The sequence below is a fragment of the Amyelois transitella genome, chromosome 5 (genome assembly GCF_032362555.1).
Source record: "Amyelois transitella isolate CPQ chromosome 5, ilAmyTran1.1, whole genome shotgun sequence".
Taxonomy (NCBI): domain Eukaryota; kingdom Metazoa; phylum Arthropoda; class Insecta; order Lepidoptera; family Pyralidae; genus Amyelois; species Amyelois transitella.
In genome coordinates, this window is record NC_083508.1 from 8,937,370 (window position 1) to 8,960,123 (window position 22,754).

General features: G+C 36.4%; 1 protein-coding gene across 4 annotated transcripts in view; it reads right to left on the reverse strand.

The window, feature by feature from the left end:
- The window catches only part of LOC106139964 (polycomb group protein Pc), a 97,180-nt gene extending 82,833 nt beyond the window's left edge, over positions 1 to 14,347 (reverse strand). For 2 of the 4 annotated variants that reach the window (XR_009656899.1, XM_060944323.1), the window contains exons 1-2: positions 14,214 to 14,347; positions 13,148 to 13,553 (exon numbers count right to left, since the gene is read on the reverse strand). Coding sequence is in view for 3 of the 4 variants with exons in the window: in XM_060944323.1 (XP_060800306.1) it covers positions 13,148 to 13,216 (69 nt within the window). In the remaining variant the exon portion in view is untranslated. Of the gene's footprint in view, positions 1 to 13,147; positions 13,558 to 13,708; positions 13,726 to 14,213 lie in introns of those variants that run through there. The other 2 variants (XM_060944324.1, XM_060944325.1) reach the window with 2 other exon arrangements.
- Between the last annotated feature and the right edge of the window lie 8,407 nt (positions 14,348 to 22,754).

Below are 22,754 nucleotides of genomic sequence, written 5' to 3' on the forward strand. Positions count from 1 at the left end.
GATTGCCTGGACCAATTGGTGCTTTGTCCGTATTTATTGCTTCTAATTTCGCAAGATTTAAGGCGTATTTATTTAGATCTATGTAGGTAGAGAATATGCGTGTTCCTAGTTGCCCAATGAAAATATTAGCAGCCTTGGTAGATGTCATATTTTGGGATGAAATGTAAAAATGACAAAAATATTTCTACGCAGAAATGCAGACGAAAGTTTTATTTAGGTAATATTTCGAAACAGCTGTGAAGTAAGAAACTGTTGCAGCATTAACAAGCCTAATACAAAGCTTTAATATAGGGTTTCCACTTTGCCTCTTTAATTTGAAATAACGAATCGTTGCAAAAAGTAACCAAAATGACAGTAATAAGGTCCAAATTCTGTTGAAAGAAGGTGTGCATAGGGCGTTTCATAAATGGAAGGGCATAAAAACCCTTGCGTCTTATTGGTTTTACCGATGAAGGGTGCGATGCAAATTGTTCCGTACGACGTGTCTTTGTACGAGCGTTCGAAATATTTTTAATTAATATTAAAAAATAAACCTTTATGACCAATTTTTGAAAATTATTACAAAATGAGAATGTTATTTATATATATCATTTATGTTTAAAACACAAAATCATTTATAAGTTATGTTAAGTACTTGGTACCTAAGTCGTGATTTACAACAAGGTTAATTTTAAGTTAGTAGGTAGGTACTTTTATCAAAATTGTAAATATTTTATTGAACAAAATTGTAACTCCCATTAGTTAATATTCACTGAGATTTCTGATCAAAAGGTGTTAAACTGATATGGACCAAAAAAATAATACCCACGCAGATGGACATATCATATATTAATTGCCATCAATTGCATTGTATTCATAAATACAAACTCAAACCAAAGTCAGAAACCAAACAAAGGCATTAACATTAAAAAAAAAAGGATCCGTTGGGACGTGTGGGCAAGGTGAAGTTGTGCGGCTGTCGCGCCACGATTGGACGCCTAGCGGGGCAGGCGGGGCGAAGGGAGAGGTACCACACCCCCGCTTCGTCTCACTCCACCCCCGCCTTCGCGTTCCAACCTACCAAGATATCAGTGCACGAAACTTAGCCCTTCTGTCCTACACGCAAAGCTCTATTTACTTCGAGGCGGCTCTGTAGTGAAGATAGCAGATTTGATGGTTGTAATCGCGCCATGGGCGGACCGATGCTCGGATGCAAAGACGCCAATTAGCAACGATCGGAAATTGACTGTAATTAGCGCGGGAATAATTAAATGGATTAATACTAATCTCAATATTATTGCGGACACAGCCATTCGTCGTTTGCGGGAAGAATCAAATAAATACAGCTGAAAGAACAGCAGAAACTATTTGGAACATTCTGATGTTCCAAATGTTTGATTTTACTTTATAAAGCGTCTTTAATTGACAACAAAGAATCATTTTCATCCTTCTGGCTGTGTCCTCACCACTTGGCAAAGGAGCTCAGGGTACGCCATTAACTTCTATCCTTAATTATGTTAGTAAGAATATGAGACAAAGCGCCTCCCGTCTGACTTAAACACAACATTTGCAGAGTAATTTAACATATTGGATCATGGTAACATATCCAATTGCCTGATTGTACGTCCTTATAGGGCTTCTCAGACTAATGCCACCATGTGCACCTTTTTATCTTTGTCAAATGCTCTTGACTAAGCAGTCGTGGTCAGGCGTGTTACTTGTAGGCGCGCAGCACTGTTTCTCACCACTTATTTTGAACAGAAGCTGGCCGGGCCTTCTCATTGATTGAATCGTGGCTAGGGCTATTATCTGGTCAGCACAACGAAGAAGAGATATTTCCGGAGACTTGACTTCATCCACTCTACCCTGCATCACCAGGTCTCCCACGGTGTCCTCACGACGCGTTACGTGACCAATATAGCGTATGATTTTGGTGTTGACTATGGTACTCAGACGGGTCTTAATGCCCAGTTTATCAAGTAGGTATGGAGTCATTTCCGCTTGGTCTACGATATACGCAACATCCGTCTCCAGCACGATATCTCTAGGGCATCAATGGGTCTTTTCCGCTCCTATTTGTCTCTCTTATGAAAAGCTTGCCCATGACCGATCTCGCGAAGACCCCGTGCATCATGCTTTATTATTCAGGAATTTCAAAACGCTCTATATTTACAACTATGTGTAGGTAGGTACTGTTAATTCCTCTTACGTGGAAAATATTATATGAATTTGAAGCTAGTTGATCTGTAATTTTGTGGTTTTAAGTTGTAATAATTCTATAAAAAGCAAAGTAGATTTTGAATACTAAGTAGGTTACCTTATCATTGAATTTAAGGAAAGATAGAAACAACATAGAAAGGCTACTGTGACCCGAAAAGTGAATGGGAAAGACCTCCGGAAAGAAAAGAGTAGAGCCGATCAGATCCGCATCTCTACTTTAGATTCCACCAGCCTCTCCGCACTGCCAGAGACAGATAGGTAGATGGAGGAAGATCGTGCGAAAAAAAGTGATGGGTGGTAGGTACGACCCTCAGCATTGAGGTACATTTTCCACACGCAAAGAGAAGGAAGAGGTAAGTATTTACCTTCTTTTAAGGAAATAAGAACCGTTCACAAAAGAATGTAACAACAAGATAAGCTTCTAAATAAGTATACTAAGATAAGTCCTATTTCTAGAAATCAAAAAGTTTTTGCCCGTAACTCTGTTTCGATCCGAGTCAATTACAAACACCCGCATATTCAAAGTTAGAGATTAACCAGACAATAAATCAGTTAACAGAGGTTAACTGTAGCATAATAAACCAGTCATAACATCAATGAAGCCACGATTTTTAAACCACTCTGGAAAAGGAGTTTAGAACTTACAAAGTTAATTATTATTACTTAAAATAAATAGATTACTGTCGCTAAACACGTTATCAACAAAAGAAATTGCTACGTTACATTGAAGATAAGATTAGTCACATCGCAAATACGTAAAACCTACCAATAATACTTCAAAGTTCGGTCATTTTCTTACTTAGAAATAAAAACAAATATAATCTAAAACTAGCTAGATAGTGGAAGAAAGATCAAATTCGTAAAAAGATCTATACAGGAAAGGATTTTAAGTGGACGGCATTGGACGGTCGATCAGAAAACATCTATATTTACGAAGTAGCGATTACCTAAGTAGTTGCGACTCTTCTTGTGGTCGATGTTTTAACAACCTGTTACTCACTGTTTTAATATCAATTCCATCATTAAGGTATAAAAAGTTAAACGTGCCCTTTCAGTCTTTGCTAGACAATTGAGACAGGAACAGAATTCGGTTGAGAAGATTATTGTTGTAAAATAAGGATAGTTACGCCTTAGGTTTAATTAGGCTGTAAACTATTTGGACTGGATTAGTATACAATTTAATTTTAATTAGTTAGGCTATCAGCTTTATCTTTCAAATTAATTAATTAATATTGGATATTTGCGGAGTGCTTCTTCTTTTACGGCTAAACCTTTTGCATGGATATACTTAATTTGTAATGGTTGAAAATGCTAACCCTTGGTGCAGTAATATATCTTTATGATACTTTCAATTGTTTTTTTATCTTTAGTATCTTGTTTTTTGATTATATAATTCGTGTTCTTTGTTGTGTAATAATTTTCGTCTAGATTTTGATTTTTTTATGGCACCGTTTGGACACTAAAATAGTAGCTCTACTTTCTGGACGAAAAACACCACAAAGGTTAGATCGAATAGGTACGTTTAAAAACTTAGATGGCGAACTAAACCTCATAGCTTAACATAAGTCTTACGATTTATTTACAAATTCGGGATTCTTTTTAATTTCAGATAACCAGGCTATTAAATAAAAGTAGGCTGAAAATAATTGTTGGAAAGCATGAACGCCTTCACCACTAGATTTCAGTTTATTTATTGCATATCATTTTGGACATTTAAATTCTAACTACAATAGGTAATAGTCATTGTTTTAATAATGGGTACAACATGAAACCCGTACAGTATATAGCAAAACCAACATTGGAACGGCAAGCGGTTTTGTCAATTAAGTATGGTTTAATTTTATTCAATTCGATTTGGTTTGAACTAGAACACCGAGGCAGCTTATTTATCTTTGATGCAGTCACGAAACTTACATAAAAAAAAAAACAAACATACACTACCTAGATATTTATTTAAGCCTACCATTTTTACTGTTATTAAATTGAACGCTTTAGTGTTATATATTACCTTTTATAGTAATTATTGATTTAACGCAAAATTGATTTAGTTATTAATAAACATAAAATTCTCTACATAACAAAAACAGTCTCAAGTACTTTCCTCTTTCGTCTCTTTATACAGTGCCGTAGAAATCCTTCAATAAAAATTTGTACGTACGAAGATCACGCTTAAGGAGTTTACACTTAGATTCAAACTTTAATCGAGTAATACAATAAGTATCAGACCACAAATTGCAATACAGCGTCATTTCCCTGCCACACATTTCCCCATCTATCAAGCTGTCACAAATTGCTCTAGAGCCGCACCGCTTTCCGGATTTTCTCCGGTGGTCCCGGTCAGGGGAACGAGGTGGCAGGGGGGCAGGGGAGATTAATGGCACGGCTCGGAGGCCGCCTCGCCCACGGGACCGATCAAGCGTTTAAACACGAATCCTCTCAAATTGCCTGAACGGAGTGTAGTCACTGTGAAATTTCCGTAAAGCGCCTGTAGGTTTAGTTTTAAAGAGATTCTTACTTCGGTAATGGACCGGATTTATTACAAGGTCTCTAGATTATCCAACCCGAAGATTTGGCAAAAAAATGATCTTGGTTGGTAATTTCCGGGCTTAATAAATTTTTGTTTATGTTGTAATTTAGGGAATGGTCTAAGAAAATTATTTTCAGCTGTCCTATTGCAGTTATTGATCAAGAATCTGTCCACTTGCGAATCTGTCCACTTCCTATGGAAGAATTTTGTAGCGACGTTTAAACTTGATAACCATTTATTAGTTAATTATCATAGATAAGTATTATACGAGTACTTATACATCATCTGACGTTTTAATAAAACTGTAAGTAGTCCATAAATAGATATCCACGAATCATTCACGGTGACGAAGATATCATTAGAAAGAGCACGATTAGGAATACCTGTCTCTAATTGAGCGGGGGTTATTGGACACCATAAATCATAGTGCGTGACCGAGACCGTCGGGTGCATTGTCATAAGTGAGGAAAGCGTGACGCGTGCACTCACGAACGATGCTTTGGTTTGGATACTCATTAACGCAGCCGTCCTTGTCACGGCCCGCCGCTCCAATATGGCACTTGATGCATCCGGCAAGTACCAGGGCGGTAGAAACGTCTTGGAGCTCCATTGTTATACTACATTATTCAGACAGTCGACGGAGAAATCCAAGTTCGCACACTGTTTCTGATCATCGTCATCTGTCACAATGCCAATATTAGGTCAGAGCAGTGTGAACTTACTAGGGTACTAGAAGTTTGTTGGAGATAGGATTCGGATTTCATTCTTTCACTTCAGCTTCTAGCATGTAATGATTGTGATCGTTACGTGATATGGCAGGTAAATTGATGACACGTCTGTCGCCATAATTGACCGATATCGTCTTATCGTCATTTTATATTGGGCTTTAGGTTGCTGAAAGTAACTTGGGTGTTGGTTGGAAACAATAATAAATGCATTTTTAATTTTAAATTCCAATCGGTTTATGTACTCATTGATTGTGAACTAAAAGGCGTCAAAAATTATAATCGTAACTGTATAGCTTTTGTTCTAAGGTTAAGTAGGCCTACCTCAGAATTTATTAGTTCAGAAGTGAAACTGACAAATTTTATGAAAGTGCTTAAGTTTCCACGTTAAAAAAGGCTATTCAATACAATCAAGACTTTCATTTATCCCTAATTGTATAAATGGAGAAGGCACTTGACTTTGAATCTAATAAATATGAATATTCAATAAAAAGGCCCATAATAATTCCAGAATCGCAGCAAGCGACAACAAGCTCAATATTATAACATCAGAGGGTGTAAATTCGTTTATAATTCAATTGTATCGTTTAATTTCGTAGTCTGGGAGAGACCCTCCGAGGCGTTAAAAGGGTGTCAGATAAATCGGAAGAGCAGGGGAGGCATAAAACGCTAGGAATCTCGGGCCCTGGGCCCCGGGCGATCGGAGCAATAATGACGCCGCTTCTCTTCCATTAATATTTCGTTGCTTGTTGATTTTGACACGAGCTAATTAGAAATAATCTGTGCAATTTTCATAAGTATAAGTATAGAATTATACTCTGCTATGTATAACCCCCGTTAAATATATATGATAAAAAAGAAAGAAAGATAATGGAAATTTAAAAGAAGCAGTTCATTAGAGGTAATTCTAATGACGTAATTCACGCACCGCCTGCCTGCAGCAAGGGATATGTGGTGATTATTCCGTCCACGTTCAGACCTCCATGGTAGCGGACGTGACATGTCTATCAGTATCTGTTTGTTATGCACCTACGTAACCTATTAGTATTCAGACGTCGATTTCTAGACAAATTAAGAATAGGTTTGCTTACAAAATTTTACAAATTTATTACGGTTTGACTGGCAAAATGAAATCATCTATCTATAAAGGTTAAAAATTAAATATAAAGAAAGATCTGATCCATTCTGATACAAATTTATTAAAGAAGAACAGGTAAAATCGTTTCATTGTAGGTAAAAAAATTGCAATATTTTGATTTTTGTGGTAAAAACTGTAAACAACAGGAGTATCAATATACCTACAATAGAGAAAGATGCATTGAGCAGTTTTTATTCCAACCCTGCCGAATATCGCGCGTATTCTTTCGTAACTCATTTACCAGGAGACCAGAAACGCTCAGAAGTAGGCAAGTTCAAATACTGTGTGCGAACAGCAAACCGATATGTGAGAAAAGGTAAGCAACAATCGCCGGCCGGCAACGTCATGCTACTGGTGGCGCAGCGCAGCCAGACGGCACCGGCAGTCGCTCCGCAACTGCGGCAATGATTGCATGTGTTTAACAAAATAATTTAAACAACAGCTACAAATGAGTATAATATCACATTTTATATTTACCAGTTTGATGATAACTGTAGAAATGAATTTATGAATCTCGGCATGTAAAGTGTGTCTAAATTGTCCTCAATTTCCATTTTTAATTGATTTACTGTAATTAAAATGCGAAACTATTTATGAAAAATAATACACCTATGCTATACCTAGCAGCTAAGTGTTTTAAAAAGTCAAGTAGTAAGGAGATTTAGGGAACAAGGTCGACTAAGGTGTAGTGACTTTTGTAATAGCGGCAATGCAAAAGAGCTTTACTATAATGTGATGATCCAATAAATTTGGTGACACTGTCAACCAAATTACAGGCTTAAATATAATTAAAATTGTAGGATTTTTATCTTATTGCCTTTCACAGATAGTTAAAATGACCACGTGTAAGGAATCGTATCTTATCACCATATTCACAGTTTTCTACTTAGTTTATTTGCTCCATCTAACTTCTAAATGGCTTCGTGTATAAGATCTTTTAATTTACAAAAATAAATCTACAAGTCTCTAAAATTTTACGAAAAAAATTTGACACTCCCCACCGCACATTATTTCGTCATTCATCAATATTCATAGATTCAAATCTTTTTGTAGCGTTGAATTGAAACCTGTAGAACCGGTTGAACCGATAGGTATTTGGTGATATTTGATCAAATTAAGCTATCGGGCAAGGTAAGCGCCCTCGTGTGAGGGGCTGCGACCCTCGGCCGCCACTTGCGGTCGGTCGGTGTACAAACAACACAAGCCGGTGTGATTTCCGAGTACGAATCAGCATTTTTCTCCAATTTGCGGTGTTGGCGTTCTTTTGTATTCACGTAACAATAACAGCTAGATCCATACATACATTTTTATTGGATTCTGTACCTTTAGGAGATGTTATTCAAATAAATATTAACGAAGCACAAAAGAAAAATAGTAGGTAAAAGTATGACTTAAACGTAAAAAAGATCAGGGATTATTTTCACTATCTGCAATTAAGCAGCAGCATAATAGCAGTGTAAAATTCTGCTTACTCCATTCAACAATCTTAATGTTCCTTTTAACTTTGCAAGTAGATACAAAATATTTTCGGTGATTTCAAAAATATGACAGTGGCTTTTATATTTTTAGTACAAATCGAAACATAAATAAGCTATAACTCAATTAGTAGGGATCATTCGGCGGGACCGTGTTACCGGGGAGACGCGACAAAAATGCTTGGGATATAGAATAGGGGTTCCAGGGAACCCTTGTCAGTAGGTACCCTTCATAACACGGCCTGATTACATTCCTTTGTTTGGAGGATTTAACAATGTACAAACACTGCACTTGCCAGAGGTCATATTTTATATTAATATTGTTATCAAAATATTCCCGGATAAATGGATTATATCAGTATTAAGTATTAGACGAAAAAAATGTTGAGCTCGCTCGCTCGCTTGTCTTTATGTTGATTGTATATTTTAAATTCACTGTGTAATGAAAAACCTACATTAATTGAATTACGGTCATAATTATGTTTTATGTAGATATTGGCATTTATATTTGGATATAATAAGCTACCTGGATGAATTATTTTAAAAACCTCAATGATCTTTAATGTCTTATCAATTATTCAATAAAAAATCATGCTTTGTCGAAGATATTATAGGTATAATATAGGTAATTAAAACACGCGACTTTTTCGACGTTAACAATTAGAGATGATATCACGTGGGAACATCTCACCTGGGCGCCGTCCCCGTCATATCTTTTACTAATTACGAACCTTATCTGTAATCAGATAAGGCACAAAACCACCGTACTTTCCTTTTCGTTTTGCATTTACATAATAATGCGTGGGGCATTACGGCCGCTGTGCCGGAGAGCCGGCAAGCGCATTATTTTAATGACGCCGCAGTCCTGAGTGCCGACGGTTCTTGCGTTTTTGTAGCATCCTGTACCTAACGGTGTCCATGTTGTGAGAAATAGGAGCTGTAAAGATCGGTAGTGCGATAAAAATATCAAGCTTCGAACACCTTCAAGGAATAGAGTTCTAAAATGAATTCAGTACAACAGTTATAAGATTGTATATTTGCTTTGTGTTAATCGCTTTTGCTGTGTGACTTTTGTCGATAAAACTAGTAACGGAACGCGAGAGCCAGACAATGCAGCCTTGGTTTTAATTGCAGGGGCTCCCATATGACGTTTCCCCATTCACCACTTTTATATTCAAGTGAACGCGTATGCGATTAAGTATGCTTTCTAAATATAGGTAGGGGGACTTTATGTAAGAAAGTTTTTATATCAGAGGGGTGGCCGTGTACCTATGCGCCGAGTTAATATATAAGGCCCCTAGTTATAATAATGGTATCGTTTTTCAACAGCGACGTCTATAGAATATCTTCATTTTATTTTAATGATTAAATGTAAAAAGTTAAAATTGAAGGTAGGTATGTGGTATACCTACCTATTTACCTAATTTATTTTAATAAATACGAACAATTACCTAATGTTGTGGTTAATGCCTACATAATGATTTTCACAGCTTATTTTGAACTATTAATTTATGTACGTACAACCAACCATACATCCTTTCTGGCACACTATGATTAGATTCAATAAAGTGATTTTAATAGAAAAAATATAAGCAATCATCAAAATTTTAAATCATTTATATGATTTTGGTAATTGTGAAGGAGAAAGCACATATACCTTCAAGGAACCTTACCTAGGTAGGTATATAAATTTATAGCGCGCATTAGAGAGGAGCCTAAAAGGCGGATAAAATATTTTCTTAAAAATTTCAGTCCTCTTACCAAAAAGTTCAAATACCTATTACTTGTTGCAAACAAAAAATCTACAACGTCCTTTGAAACACCGAGATCGGCATAAATAAAATAAAAAGGGAACGAGCCAACTCAATCGATTTTCTTGTTCTCGGGGTCGTTTTTTATTCCATTCCGATATAGGGATGGATAAAATTACGGCACGGCATTGTCAGGCGATTATTTATAGAAAATTTGGTCTTTTTGTGTCGCTTCCGAGTGCACATTATAGAGTGATCGTTTCAAATTATCAGTTATTCATCGTGAACCGAGATAACGGACTTTTTTTAAGGATTGGAGAAAACCGTTACCTAAATGAAATGGCATGCTTAATTAGATAGATAGCTATTTAACAGTACCTACGCAAGTTCGTGTAAAGAGTAGAATCAATACTACTTAAACTCAATACTACTTTACGATTACACCGTTAAGTCGTCAAGATTAATTCCACAAAAGTTAAAAAAAGTAATTTATTGAAGACTAGAACAAAAAAATTATGTTTGGCAATTTGAATTTGTCTAAAAAACCTCAAGTTTTGTGGAAATATTCTTCATTCCATTCCAATGTAAAATAAATTTGTCATAAGAAACAGCTCACCCTGGGAAACCAAACTGACATGACAATTGTTTTAACTTCAAAAGTTTAAAATACTACATATCTGCCATATTATCAATTTATCCTACCTAGACCTAGAAAAAAATACGAATATTATGGGATTTTTATCCCCAGTATAAATTTATGAACAGCGCCATCTAAACAATAATCCTTGAACTATGTAGTAAGTTGACTGTTTAAAAAGTAGGGGAAAGAACGAACCCTCAATAGTCACAATATAAAAATCGAAATTAATAAATCCTGTAGAAGTCTAACAAAGTTTTTAACAAATAAGTTAATGCATGAAAGGAATCTATTATTTAATGTTTTGTTTTCTTACACGTTGCAAGATATTTTGCCCATCAGACGGAGTGCTGGACGCTGATTGGCTGGCGGTTATGGCGGGGAGCATGCGCACTAGACGGCCTTTTGGTCGAAGCCGAATACTGGCGCGTTCTCGCCGAGATACCAGGGCCACAGAGCTATGTAGGAGTTTACAACTTCGAATATTGTTGTTAATGAAATATGAGCTTTACTACAATGTAATAAGGATTAAGTTCGTTTTTAGACAAAAATGAGTTTGTGTGGGCCATGCCGCCTGATAACAAGATGAATAAGAGCAAATAGAATTAGACTTTATGTTCATACAATTTAAGTTAGATTTTGGTGGCTAAGATTTTAACGTCATTAATAGTTTTCTGATTTTGACACGGCGCTAGTGGAAGGCAATAGACACTTAGACATTTTTGGTCTACAATTTTAAAATATAACAAGCTTTTAACAAATCTGCATTTTTAACTCTACAATTTACTTTCAAAATTTTTTTAAAGCATATAATTTACAATTTTCTTGAATATAAGTTACTAGGTAAATAAATATTTCAATTCCAAGACTCAGTCGTGTTTAAAAGAGCCATTTTGAATAGTGATGACTTTTAAACTTGCGATTCTACTTTTGAGCGATGGATAGCTAGTAATCTGTCACTATCTTTGATGCTTAATTTCCTCATTTACCTAGATTAATTAATGATTCTGTCTAAAAGCCGTGATATATGCATGAAATAGAGGTAAGTATATAAAAGATGACTAATTAAATCGTATGCGATTATAGGTATTATTGGCTTTGTTAAGCAATTATTTTGGGAATCATTAGAAATTTGTAATGGTTTGAAAAAACGATTGGATTTCAGCTTCATTGAAATTAATTTTACATTTTCTACTAGATTAGAATAGAATCTTTGTTTGTAACAAGTATATTAATAGAATAACTGACAGAATTTTAATTGCACCGTGTGGTTCCCGGCACCAATACAAAAAAAGAATAGGACCACTCCATCTTGCCCATGGATGTCGTTCAAGGCGACTAAGGGATAGGCTTACAAATTTGTGATTCTCTTTTAGGCTATGGGCTAACAACCTGTAACTATTTGAATCTCAATTCTATCATTAAACCAAATAGCTGAACGTGGCCATTCAGACTTTTCAAAGCTATTGGCTCTGTCTACCTCGCAAGGGATATAGTCGTGACCATATGTATGTATGTATTTTAATTTATTTTGCGAAATTGATAGATGTTCAACACTAAGGGAGTAACTAAAAAGTATCTGAAATTAACTTTTTATAGGTATGATGTTAAATGCAAAAATTATTGTTTAAAATTTACGTAAGAAACATGTAGGTTCATAGGTAATCATACTTAAAAAATCCAAAGTTTTGTAATTGTAACATCTGATAATAACACATGTTAATGTAATTTCAGTCAATTGATAATGTAATGCCCTTAATTATGTTATTTAATTTACCATAAAGGTACTATTTACAATTTTTAGAACGCCAGGAGAAAGATGTAATGATTTTAAAAAACTTTCATATTGTCATCAATTTGGGTGTGATTGCAATTCCAGCCACAAGACATTCAATATTGGAGAAAGCGCTTTCCATAGATATTCACAGTGACAGATTGGAAACTGTAATCTAATTAGATAACACTTTGCTTATAGTGTTGACAAAACAACGTAATATTTACATCTTGATCTACACTTACCTTTCATTAAGATATCTTTGATAAACTTGATTTAAACTCAGCAAATAACCAAAGACACCCATGCCCCCAGTCAGTGGTAAAATAAGCTGAACGAAAAAACACAACACCAACATGCGAGAAGATATGTAATGTTGAGCTCCATCTGTTATTTCATGCAAAACAAGTTAGTACCAACACTTCAAGTGTCCAGTCAAGCAATGCAAAAACAGGCATATGACAATATCAAGGCTTCCCCTCACAAATGTGTATAGTGCCAAACTTGTTTATTATCAAAAACCTAATGTAATCTTAAGAAGGGAAGCACATTCATGTTATTCACTTTCTCATCGTGACCCCAGTACCTCAACTTCTCAACAGACCGTGTAGGGGAGCCTTGATAATAATAAGAGAGGAACGAAGCGTAAAAAGGAACCCAAAAACCCTTACTAGTTACCAGCTGCCAGCGCCACAATGGACGGATTAATTCACAAAATTCTAAACTACAATCACGTTGAGCAATGCATATTATTTATACAGCGTGTTTTGATATTCGGTGCAAGCAAAACAAGCGATCGCAGTTGCGACAGCCGTTCACAATAAAGCGTGCAAATAAAATCCGCGGCTGACATGTGATCTCAAATGCATGCAATTTCGTAACGTCAGCATCCACCGCGAATTCAAATTAAATAAAGCTTACCTTTCTAATTCTCTTTTTCATAATACGCTCAGCGGCGTACACGCTGTCGCCGAGCTCCATCTTATGCATCCCCAGTTTGGTGGTGGTTAAAAAAATCCAAATTCAATCCAAAAACACCGCAATCCAATTAGTGTTATCCTTTTCACTGCATCCAATATTTTGCGCACTGCAATCCGGTACACATTCTCTATCACAATTCACACTTTGGTCACTGTCACTGTTCAAAGTTGCCGCGCGAACTATCCTTTTACTCGGCAAACTGCAGCACGTCCTCACTCCAAAGTGTCACAGCCAAACTGAAGTAGGGGGACGAAGTACACCCCCCGCAGACTCCGCACGCCCCGCGCGTTCGTACCGTCGAATGCCGATAGAGAGCGCCACGCGTACTCAAACACCCGCTCGATACCTATCTGTAAACAAATTTTATTTTCAACAAACTGTTCAGTGTTATAGCTAGCAAATGACTGTCGGGGAAAATCTTTTATGGATAAATTGTTAACATTTGTATTATAATACGCCTATGTTAATTTATTTTATCTATATACTAAGATTATTATGTACCTATTTATACATATGAAGTAATATATGGATAACACCATAATTAGTAATAAAAACGACTAATGACCGCAATATGATTGCAATTCAATTTGTTCCAAAGAAGAATGAAATCTGCAAAATTTACAAAACTTCATGCGCTTTGTATGAAAAGTTAGGTAGGTATATTGCGTCGGTTGTGTTCGCCAGTAAATGCGTCTCGCTCGGGTCGGCGATTCCCGCAGCGGCGCAGCGCGGCGGCGGCGGGAGTTGTGGAGGCACGATAGCTACGAGTGCGGCGTTGCCGTTCTGCGCCAGCTGCGAGAGAAAGACCGATACCCTATTATTTACGAGCGACGTTGCCACACCGACCGGCCTACGTTGATTACGAGGACACCGCTTTTACGTTCGATCATCCGGTGCTATAATACTATGTTTATTTCACGATTTCTTTTGAAAAACGATATTTTCTGAACAGAACTAGTATTTTCATAACTACATTTGTATATTCTGATGTGATAAGAGCAATTACCTGTATTTATGGGCAGAGTAGATCAATAGTCACTGCTAGCAAAAACTCCTCATCCAAGAAAGTGAGCACTATTTCAAGTGGCACAAAACTCAATTACTTATATTTTCAGAGCGCCGGCCGCGAAAGCGACTAGTCAACACTGCGCGCGTGAAGTAACTAAGGCATTTTCGGTCGTATCGAATCGGGTCGGCATTCGTGAAAGGTCGGTATTTTGGGCTATGCGGGGTGCGGGAAGGGTGTGATAAAAGAGCTTGCGATTCGTCGGTAAGCACAGGCGGCGGGCGATGCGTGGCGCCGGCCAATAGCAAGTGGAGACGCGGCGCCCCGCCCGCACTGTCTAGTCGCAGCGTATCTCCCGTCCCTTTCTCTCAAGCCCGATCGGTCGATCTCGTTGTTTTTTCTGCGCCGAGCCTCATATAGAAAAATAAACGGACATTTTGGATTACCAGCGTCGTCGAAGGGTCTGGATCCGGGCGCGGCATTATTATTTATTTGTTGCCTTTGTTGTAGGGAGAGATATGGGGCGATAAATAGATACAGCTTGCGTCGACACGACGCGTTCGCCAGATATCGGCTCGTTTTATTTCTGAGCCTTCACGTTTGATGTATGGGCGCTGGATTAAGTACTATATCTTCTTGCGTTTTATAACTTTTTCGAGTACCTAGGTAATGTGAACACGATGTTCTGAATAGATAAGTAATCGTAGGTAGATTTAGATAGGTATTCGTGGCAAGAAAAACAAAGATTTGTGTCCTTTGTGTAAGAGTAGGTTTTAAGTTTAAAGGCCAAGTGGCTAGAAGTAGGAATTAGGACCTATTATCAGCTAAAAAAGCAACAACATCTATTAATAGCCGCAACGGCAATGGTAGGTATGCTACAAGCGCACACGCAACGATCGTTAACGCAATCAATTCAGGCCACACATATATATTGTCACGGTCACTTATGTATGTTATGGATTTGTTATGCCTGGTAGACACGCAGCTCTCCTTTTCCCAGAAAAGCCCCTAAAAGTATATTAATCACAAATTTCTCCACTTTGGTTAGGAATTTTAGGAAAAAAAAACATATTTATACAGCTAGGTATTTACACATTTGAGTTTCGTTATTCATTTGTTTTTTTCTTCTGATTTTTCAGTTTGCGTCACTCAGTTTACAAAATGGAAAACTTGAAACGAATACAAGTTCCACCGTGGCACCAGTGCTGCGGAAACGGCTCTAAAGGTTAATGATGTGTATGGCGGTCGTGACGTAAAAGAAAACACAGTGCATTTTTGGTTCCAATCTTTTCTTTTAGTTGATACTGATGAATTAAAGGCTATTGTGGAAGCGGATCCATCGAAAATCACGTCCGAATTAGCTTCAGGCTTCGGTGTTAGTGATAAAACTATTTTAATTCACTTGAAGCAAATTGGGAAGATTAAGAAACTTGAAATGTGGGTGAGTTAGGAACTAAGTACTTCACGAAATGAGTGAACCAGGCCAGCAAACGCGTGGCGACTGCTGCGTTAGACATTACTTAGGTAACCGGCACAATAATGAAGGGTTTTAAATCGATTTGTGTCATTAAACAAATTGATTTACCGAATACGGTCATCGCAGATCACCACATTTTTTTGAAATTTGTATAACTTCTTCCAAGGGAAAAATTTCAACTTCGATATAATTCCTACTAGGTTCTTACTATGCAAAGATACAATATTGGTTGAGTGGACAGAGCATGAAGAGGTAACAAACTAAGAAAGGACATCTTTCATCCGCAAAAAGAAATCTAGTTATGTTCCCGCGAGATAGTCTATAATCATTGTGCCGAGCGAAACCGCGGGAAATGCTATTTACCTAAGTATAATTATAAATATCTTTAATTTGGCAACTTTGTTCCTTAAATAGTAAGCTTTAGATTTAGTGTACGCTTCTTCTTCCTCCTGGTTTTAGTCCCGGTAGCACAGGAAAGGAGCCCGGGATATGCCTTTGACCATGGATCCTGGATTGGGTGAGTCCGTTACACACCCAATAGCCTGAATGTACAGGTTTTGCTCACGACGTTTTCCCTCATCGTAAGAGCATCGGTTAGTATTCAAACTAATGTGCATAATTTTGAAAAGAGTCATGGTAGTTACGAGTAAGTACATGGTCGAGGTTATTTGGCAAGGCCTTTGACAATCGTTTGACATCGGAATCGGACATTTTAATACGGATAAGTATAAGAATTATAATCCTTCTTTATATTATAGAGGAAAAGGTGCAATTGCGGCCCTCCCGTGTATTTTGGCCCCCATTGATATTACTATTTTCTAATAACGCCACCTAGCAAATTTTCGGTGGTTCTAAATCCTCGTTGTAATAGCAATATTTAGCACCCATCAAATCCCTCAGATGTCGCCCCGTTTATTCGTCATTAGAATTATTCGAAACACGTTTGTGGGAAAACTTTTTAACTGCGATGATTTTAATTGCGTAAAAATTGAAAACTATTGAATTTGTGTTTTTGTGTCTGCACGTTTTATTCATTGAACATTTTTCTGCGAGATTTCAAAGGTATTTATGAAATTTAAGCATTTTATAAATATGTTAGGTATACTTGTTTTGATTATCTCAATATTTGTAATGCGACCCCCTCAAATTGCTCACATTACATGTAAGACTAATTTATCGATTTCGAATGACAGACCTGGTGCGCAATGGATACAGTGTCAGAGTTGCGAATTATGGGCTCATAGACTCTGTGCAGGACCAGAAGGCGACATTATATTTGTGATTTTTGCCGTTAGGTTCCAATTGTGCAATATATTTATTATGACCCCCCCAGGGTGCCACATAACCATCACTTGATCTCATTATGCCAAATTTGATTATTTAAGAAAAAATATTATTTCTTATTATCCGGTACTAATTTAATTTTTTTCATAGTAAAATATGCATAAACAAATGATCAAAGAGCCCAATAAAATATGTTTCCAGTTTCTAGGTACTTTTTTTTTTTATAAACCCTCAAAAATAAAGTAGGGGGCCACAATTCCACCTTCTCCTCTAGTAGAATAATATAGAACAATAAGTAGTTAATGACCGTAATAACAAAGAGTATTCGCTTCCTAGTTTAAAGTAAGAGTACCTTCTAAGGTTTAAAGGAACCGTAAGAGGGTATTTTTTGACTTAGGTACATCAGAATGATGGCAGCGTGATTCATAAGTATATTTTTTTATAAGAAAAGAAAGTTAGAATCTGTCGCAAAAAGTTATTTAGTTGAGTAAAATACCGAAGTTGGGAACAAAGAGGCTTTCGACTTGTTCATGTTCCTGTTATGATTATAACTGCACTCCATTTTTTGTTGTTACTTAATACATTTGGCTAGGTTACTTTTGAGCCTGTCATTTTATTTTTAACTTAAAGAAAAAAACTCATATTCAACCGACTCCGTATTTTCTTCATATTTGAGAAGACTCATTAATAAATAGATAAATATTTTATATCTAAATAATTTTTACTTACGCGTTATTACTACTATTTATTGAGCATTTTTTCATAAGTGCCTTATTCTACGATACCGTAATTGCTTAAGTAATTTATGGATTACTAGCGACCCGCCCCGGCTTCGCACGGATGCACAGCCGATACTAAATATATCTCTATTAGAACTAACTAAAGGACCGCCCGCAAAGCGGCTAACTAAGGCTTGCTCACTTCGCAACGGGCCGTGCAGCAGAAATCGTAATATTTTAATTTCATCACAACTTCAAAACCAAACGTCCAATTTAAATCATTCAAAGACCAAATATTACCTACATAAACTGTACTTATTGATGAAATTATTTATTTTGATAAGGATTAATAGCATGAGTAAAAAAAAACGCGTTTAAATATAGACCAAAAAAAATCAAGATTTTTAAATAAAAATGTGGTTGTTGTGCCTCACTCGACATAGATAGGTATAGTGTGTCGCAGACTTTTTTGTAGATATTTATAAGATCTACAATTAATTAAAACATTGTATGGTTCTATCTTTTGTAGTTTAGGCAGCGTACGCAAAATAGTAGTAGTAGTAACTTTTTGGTTGAATTTTTCAGTTTGTGTCCGAAAAATCCAAATATATTACGGAACCCTATTTTTTCCAAAATAAAATATAGTCTATGTTACTCGTGGATAATGTAGCTTTCGAATGGTGAAAGAATTTTTAAAATCGGTACAGTAGTTTTTGAGCCTATTCATTACAACCAAACAAACAAACAAACAAAGTTTTCCTCCTTATAATATTAGTGTAGATGAAGAAAATTTTAGGCTGATGAGTAGGAACTGAGGTAACTGTAATAAAACACACACGCAAACTTAAAGATTTTTATGAATCATTTTCGTTTCTAGTACCTAGGTATACCTACTGAAAATGATGAAAGGTCGTGTTCAAATACAGTTTTACTTTCGTGCACCTAATAGAAGAATCGTAGGTTAGAAAATCTTTACATGTGAAATGAAGGCAAAACCAGAAACAGATGGCGGATACTCTAAGAGACGATTTTCAGTACGACACGAAGAGGACAGGTGAGTACGAAAATGAGTATTTAAACCTCTGTTCACAGAATAAAGAATAAGAAAAACAAGTAAGTAGGAAGGCCTAGTATAGCGTTAGCGATTCTGCGAAGGACTATTTAAAGATGGTGTAGTGGCTGTAGTAGTTAGATATTCAACGTTGTGATGAATATGGCGATGCCTTTTAGTTTAGGAAAAAATGGTAATTAAGTACTTACTTACTTATCATTGTATTTACTTTAAAATTATTTCATCTAGCTTAATTAAGAAAAAATAATAAGTACTTTATCATCCGCCTGACATATTCCCGGTAGCGACCTCTCGGAGTAAAGCCTGGGGTGCGCTTATGACCACTATCGATTGTGGTACCTAAATCAGGTTTTTAAAAAAATCGAAAATCGTTTGACGACTGCTAAGCATGGCGTTTCATTAGTATTTTTTAGGCATGGTTGGCTCTATGGACTCTCTCTGTCCCGTAAGGGATAAATACGTATAAGTATGTTGAAACGAGTAGGTAAATAAATTAAATTTATCTTTGTAGACCTAGGGGAGATTTGGAGGCAAAAGTCCAAGATGTCCAAAAAATTATAGGTACTACACAAAAATGAGACCGTTATTAACTGTAAAAAGTCGAGCGTTCGAACCTCGTGTCTTTTTGTTATTTTTCGAGGCGATGTCGTTTGGGGTAAAAAGTGGATTGCTGACCGTTCACGGCTTAGATTGTTATCTTACCCCTGCCTTTGGCGGAAGAATTAATGACTTGGGAAATTTGTAACAGTCTCTTATTTTAGGTTGACATTATAGAAGCAAAGACAGTGGAATAAATACAGTAGATGAAAAAAGAAGTTTATGTTAAATGTTATGTAGGTAGGTACCTATATGTTTCTTATTTTAGGTGGAAAGAAAGAAAAGTTGATGAAAACCAATATAATGCAAAGCAATGCTACTTGAATTAAAAATATACAAGATGACAGCAGGATTTTGTGCAAAATAAAAACGTGCTTGCGTATAAATATTTTTATGGATTACCTACTAACTACGTACCGACACCAATTTCTCGGGATGCTTACGTAGCGATGCACTTTATTCATGAGTACCTAGATACTATAATTGTAGTCTGTAGTCGACTTCTACTACTTAAGAAACTGTGTCGTGAATAAGATTTCAAGAAGAATTTGGTATGCTAGGGTTGTGAGTCTGACCTGACATTTGGGTAAAAACGCCGAACACCCTTAAATATTGAGGATATCGCCTCAGAATTTCAATTCATTTTTTGTCAATTAAACATTTAAGTTTTTGACAATTAATATAAAAAATTGTATGTCAAATCAAACTTTTCTTTCAATCACGTCCCTGCGCTTGGCCACGTTCGGAAAAAAATTCGTTTGCGATACTTATGTAAAAAGCCTTACTAAAGCCGGACGGGCCGGTCACCGGTTCATTTTGGTCGGACACGCAATTTAGAAGCCTACCTATATCCGGCTTTATCCGGACGCCTGGCAACGCTAGAGAAAGCGGGGAGCTTGTAAAATTATATTTGTTTTATAATAACCTATTGTCTTGTTCTACTAGGTATGCTGTATCTCTTCTTGGATTCCTTTGAGAAGCAATCATTTTGCATGTTCAAGAGACTTATTTCTTCTTCCATCTAGTTAGTCCCGGTTACCAGTTACCGCCTGAGGAAAAAGCCCGCGAGTGCTCCTTTGAACATGATTTTGGATTAGGGTCAGTCAGGTTTTTATATGGAGTGACTCCCGTCTGACCTTCTCAGGGGAATCTAATCCATATGAGATCATGTCTACATTTTAGTCGCCTAAAGGTTTCATTGTTATATTTTTTATTTTATTTATTTTTTTTCCACATCGTTACTTTTAAAGAGACTTACCTATTTGATCATCTTATTTACTCTAGAATTCGGAGTTATAATTTAATTTGTTTACCTACGAGATCTTCTACTTTGGCAAAATTATATCGATTTCCAATCTATTCTGTGAAAATTGAAGCTACGTAACTGCGCAGTACCTAGGTACCTACTTATTAAAATTCAGCCGTGCATTAGATAATATAAATCATTATAAGAAACTTAATTTATGTTTGAAAATACATATCTTTCATAGGATCAAATTAATGGGATACCTGCCTAAACAAGCGAGGATTCGAATCGAAATCTTAAAAATCGTTATGCAAATTGGTCGGCAGACAAAGGTATGGGTGTTAGGTATTAATTAAAAGCTTAAAATAAATTGAAATGAATTTAGATGACGATAAAGAATTTGAAGTATTAGGTATACTTATAGATACGCTATGAAATGTTAAACAAAGTAAAGTACCTAATACTTATACATACATACATATGGTCACGTTTATATCCCTTGCGGGGTAGACAGAGCCAACAGTCTTGAAAAGACTGAATGGCCACGTTCAGCTATTTGGCTTAATGATAGAATTGAGATTCAAATAGTGACAGGTTGCTAGCCCATCGCCTAGAAAAGAATCCCAAGTTTGTAAGCCTATCCCTTAGTCGCCTTTTACGACATCCATGGGAAAGAGATGGAGTGGTCCTATTCTTTTTGTATTGGTGCCGGGAACCACACGGCAAAACCACACAGTAATACTTATTATGAAATAATTTGGATTCGATTTGGATCCCATGGCTCCGAGATGCTCCAACGTGACTAATGGGTGGTTAATTACAGTTAGACACAATTGTTACCTCGAGAGTGGAGGATGCAACTGGGAATACGCAATTAAGAGAGAGGTTTTCGCTGATTGAGTTTTCATCGAAAGCTGAAAAATGGCGCTTAATTTTGTCATAATTTGAAGCTGGTGCCCTTTGATAGGCCTGGAGATGACAATCATGATCTTGGCGATTATCCCGATTTGGACGTCTTCTTTGGAGAAGAGAGTTACGTCCATCTTTGACGAAATAGTGAAGTCACATTAAAGTGATCCCTGTCTATCATCGGGTTCTCTTGACCTAACCTAGATATTGGGTTAATGTTACGTTTGAAGAAAATAAACGAGGCACTTAAGTACTCAGGCATATTAATACATTTGCACACGTTGATTTGAAAGAGTGCAAAAGGAGAGTGGATGCGGGGAACATGGTGAATGGAGCATTTCATACAGAAGTCGCCCAAAAAGATCCATCTGGCGCTGTATGGAAGCATTGTGGTGCCAACACTAATAAATGGGAGTAAATATACCTATGGGAATGAAAGAAGTGTGTGCTGGAGACATGAAACCATACATAACGCGGGGAAAATCAGAGCGTTAAAGATTATTATTGGTGTAAAATTTGGTGACTGAAAGAACTGTGCGTGGTTAAGGAATGCGCTGTGATGTGAAAGAAGACATAACTAGTGACAGTAACAAAACAGGGAATACAAAGATGGTAGGTATGATCATGTAGAATGATAATCATGATGACTGAAATTAGGCTGACGAAGAAAATATACAAGGTGACTGTAAATAGGAACGCTGTGAGGGGGATTCAGACAAAATGTTAGGTCAAATATTAAAGCAAACCGACAAGTTTGCATAAAACGACTTGCAATGTAAAAAAAAATGTAGTCTTTACCTTACCTTAGTACTGGCATAATATATCAGATACCGCTATTTCTAAATAATCATTTAAAAAATGTAATGTAATATGTATGTAGGTAATTAAAAGATCAGATTTAAGTATAGAAAATGTGACGAAGACAAAAAATACAACTCATCATTTTACATAATTATTCACCATATAGGTAAGCACAGCATAACGGACTAAGACCATAAATAATTTTTACGATCTCCGACAAAAGCAAATACTTATAAGTTTAAAAAAAGGTACCCAAAAAATCCCATGCAATGCATGCATGCATTGTAAATAAAAATAACTAATACGGGCTTTCTAATTATGGAGGTAAAGAAAAAGGATCGGTTAACAATGAAGCTGAAAAATCAGTCGGCCTGGCAAACACCTTTACTGAGCCTCCACCTAGTGAAGCAATCAGCGCTTTAAAAATAACAATATT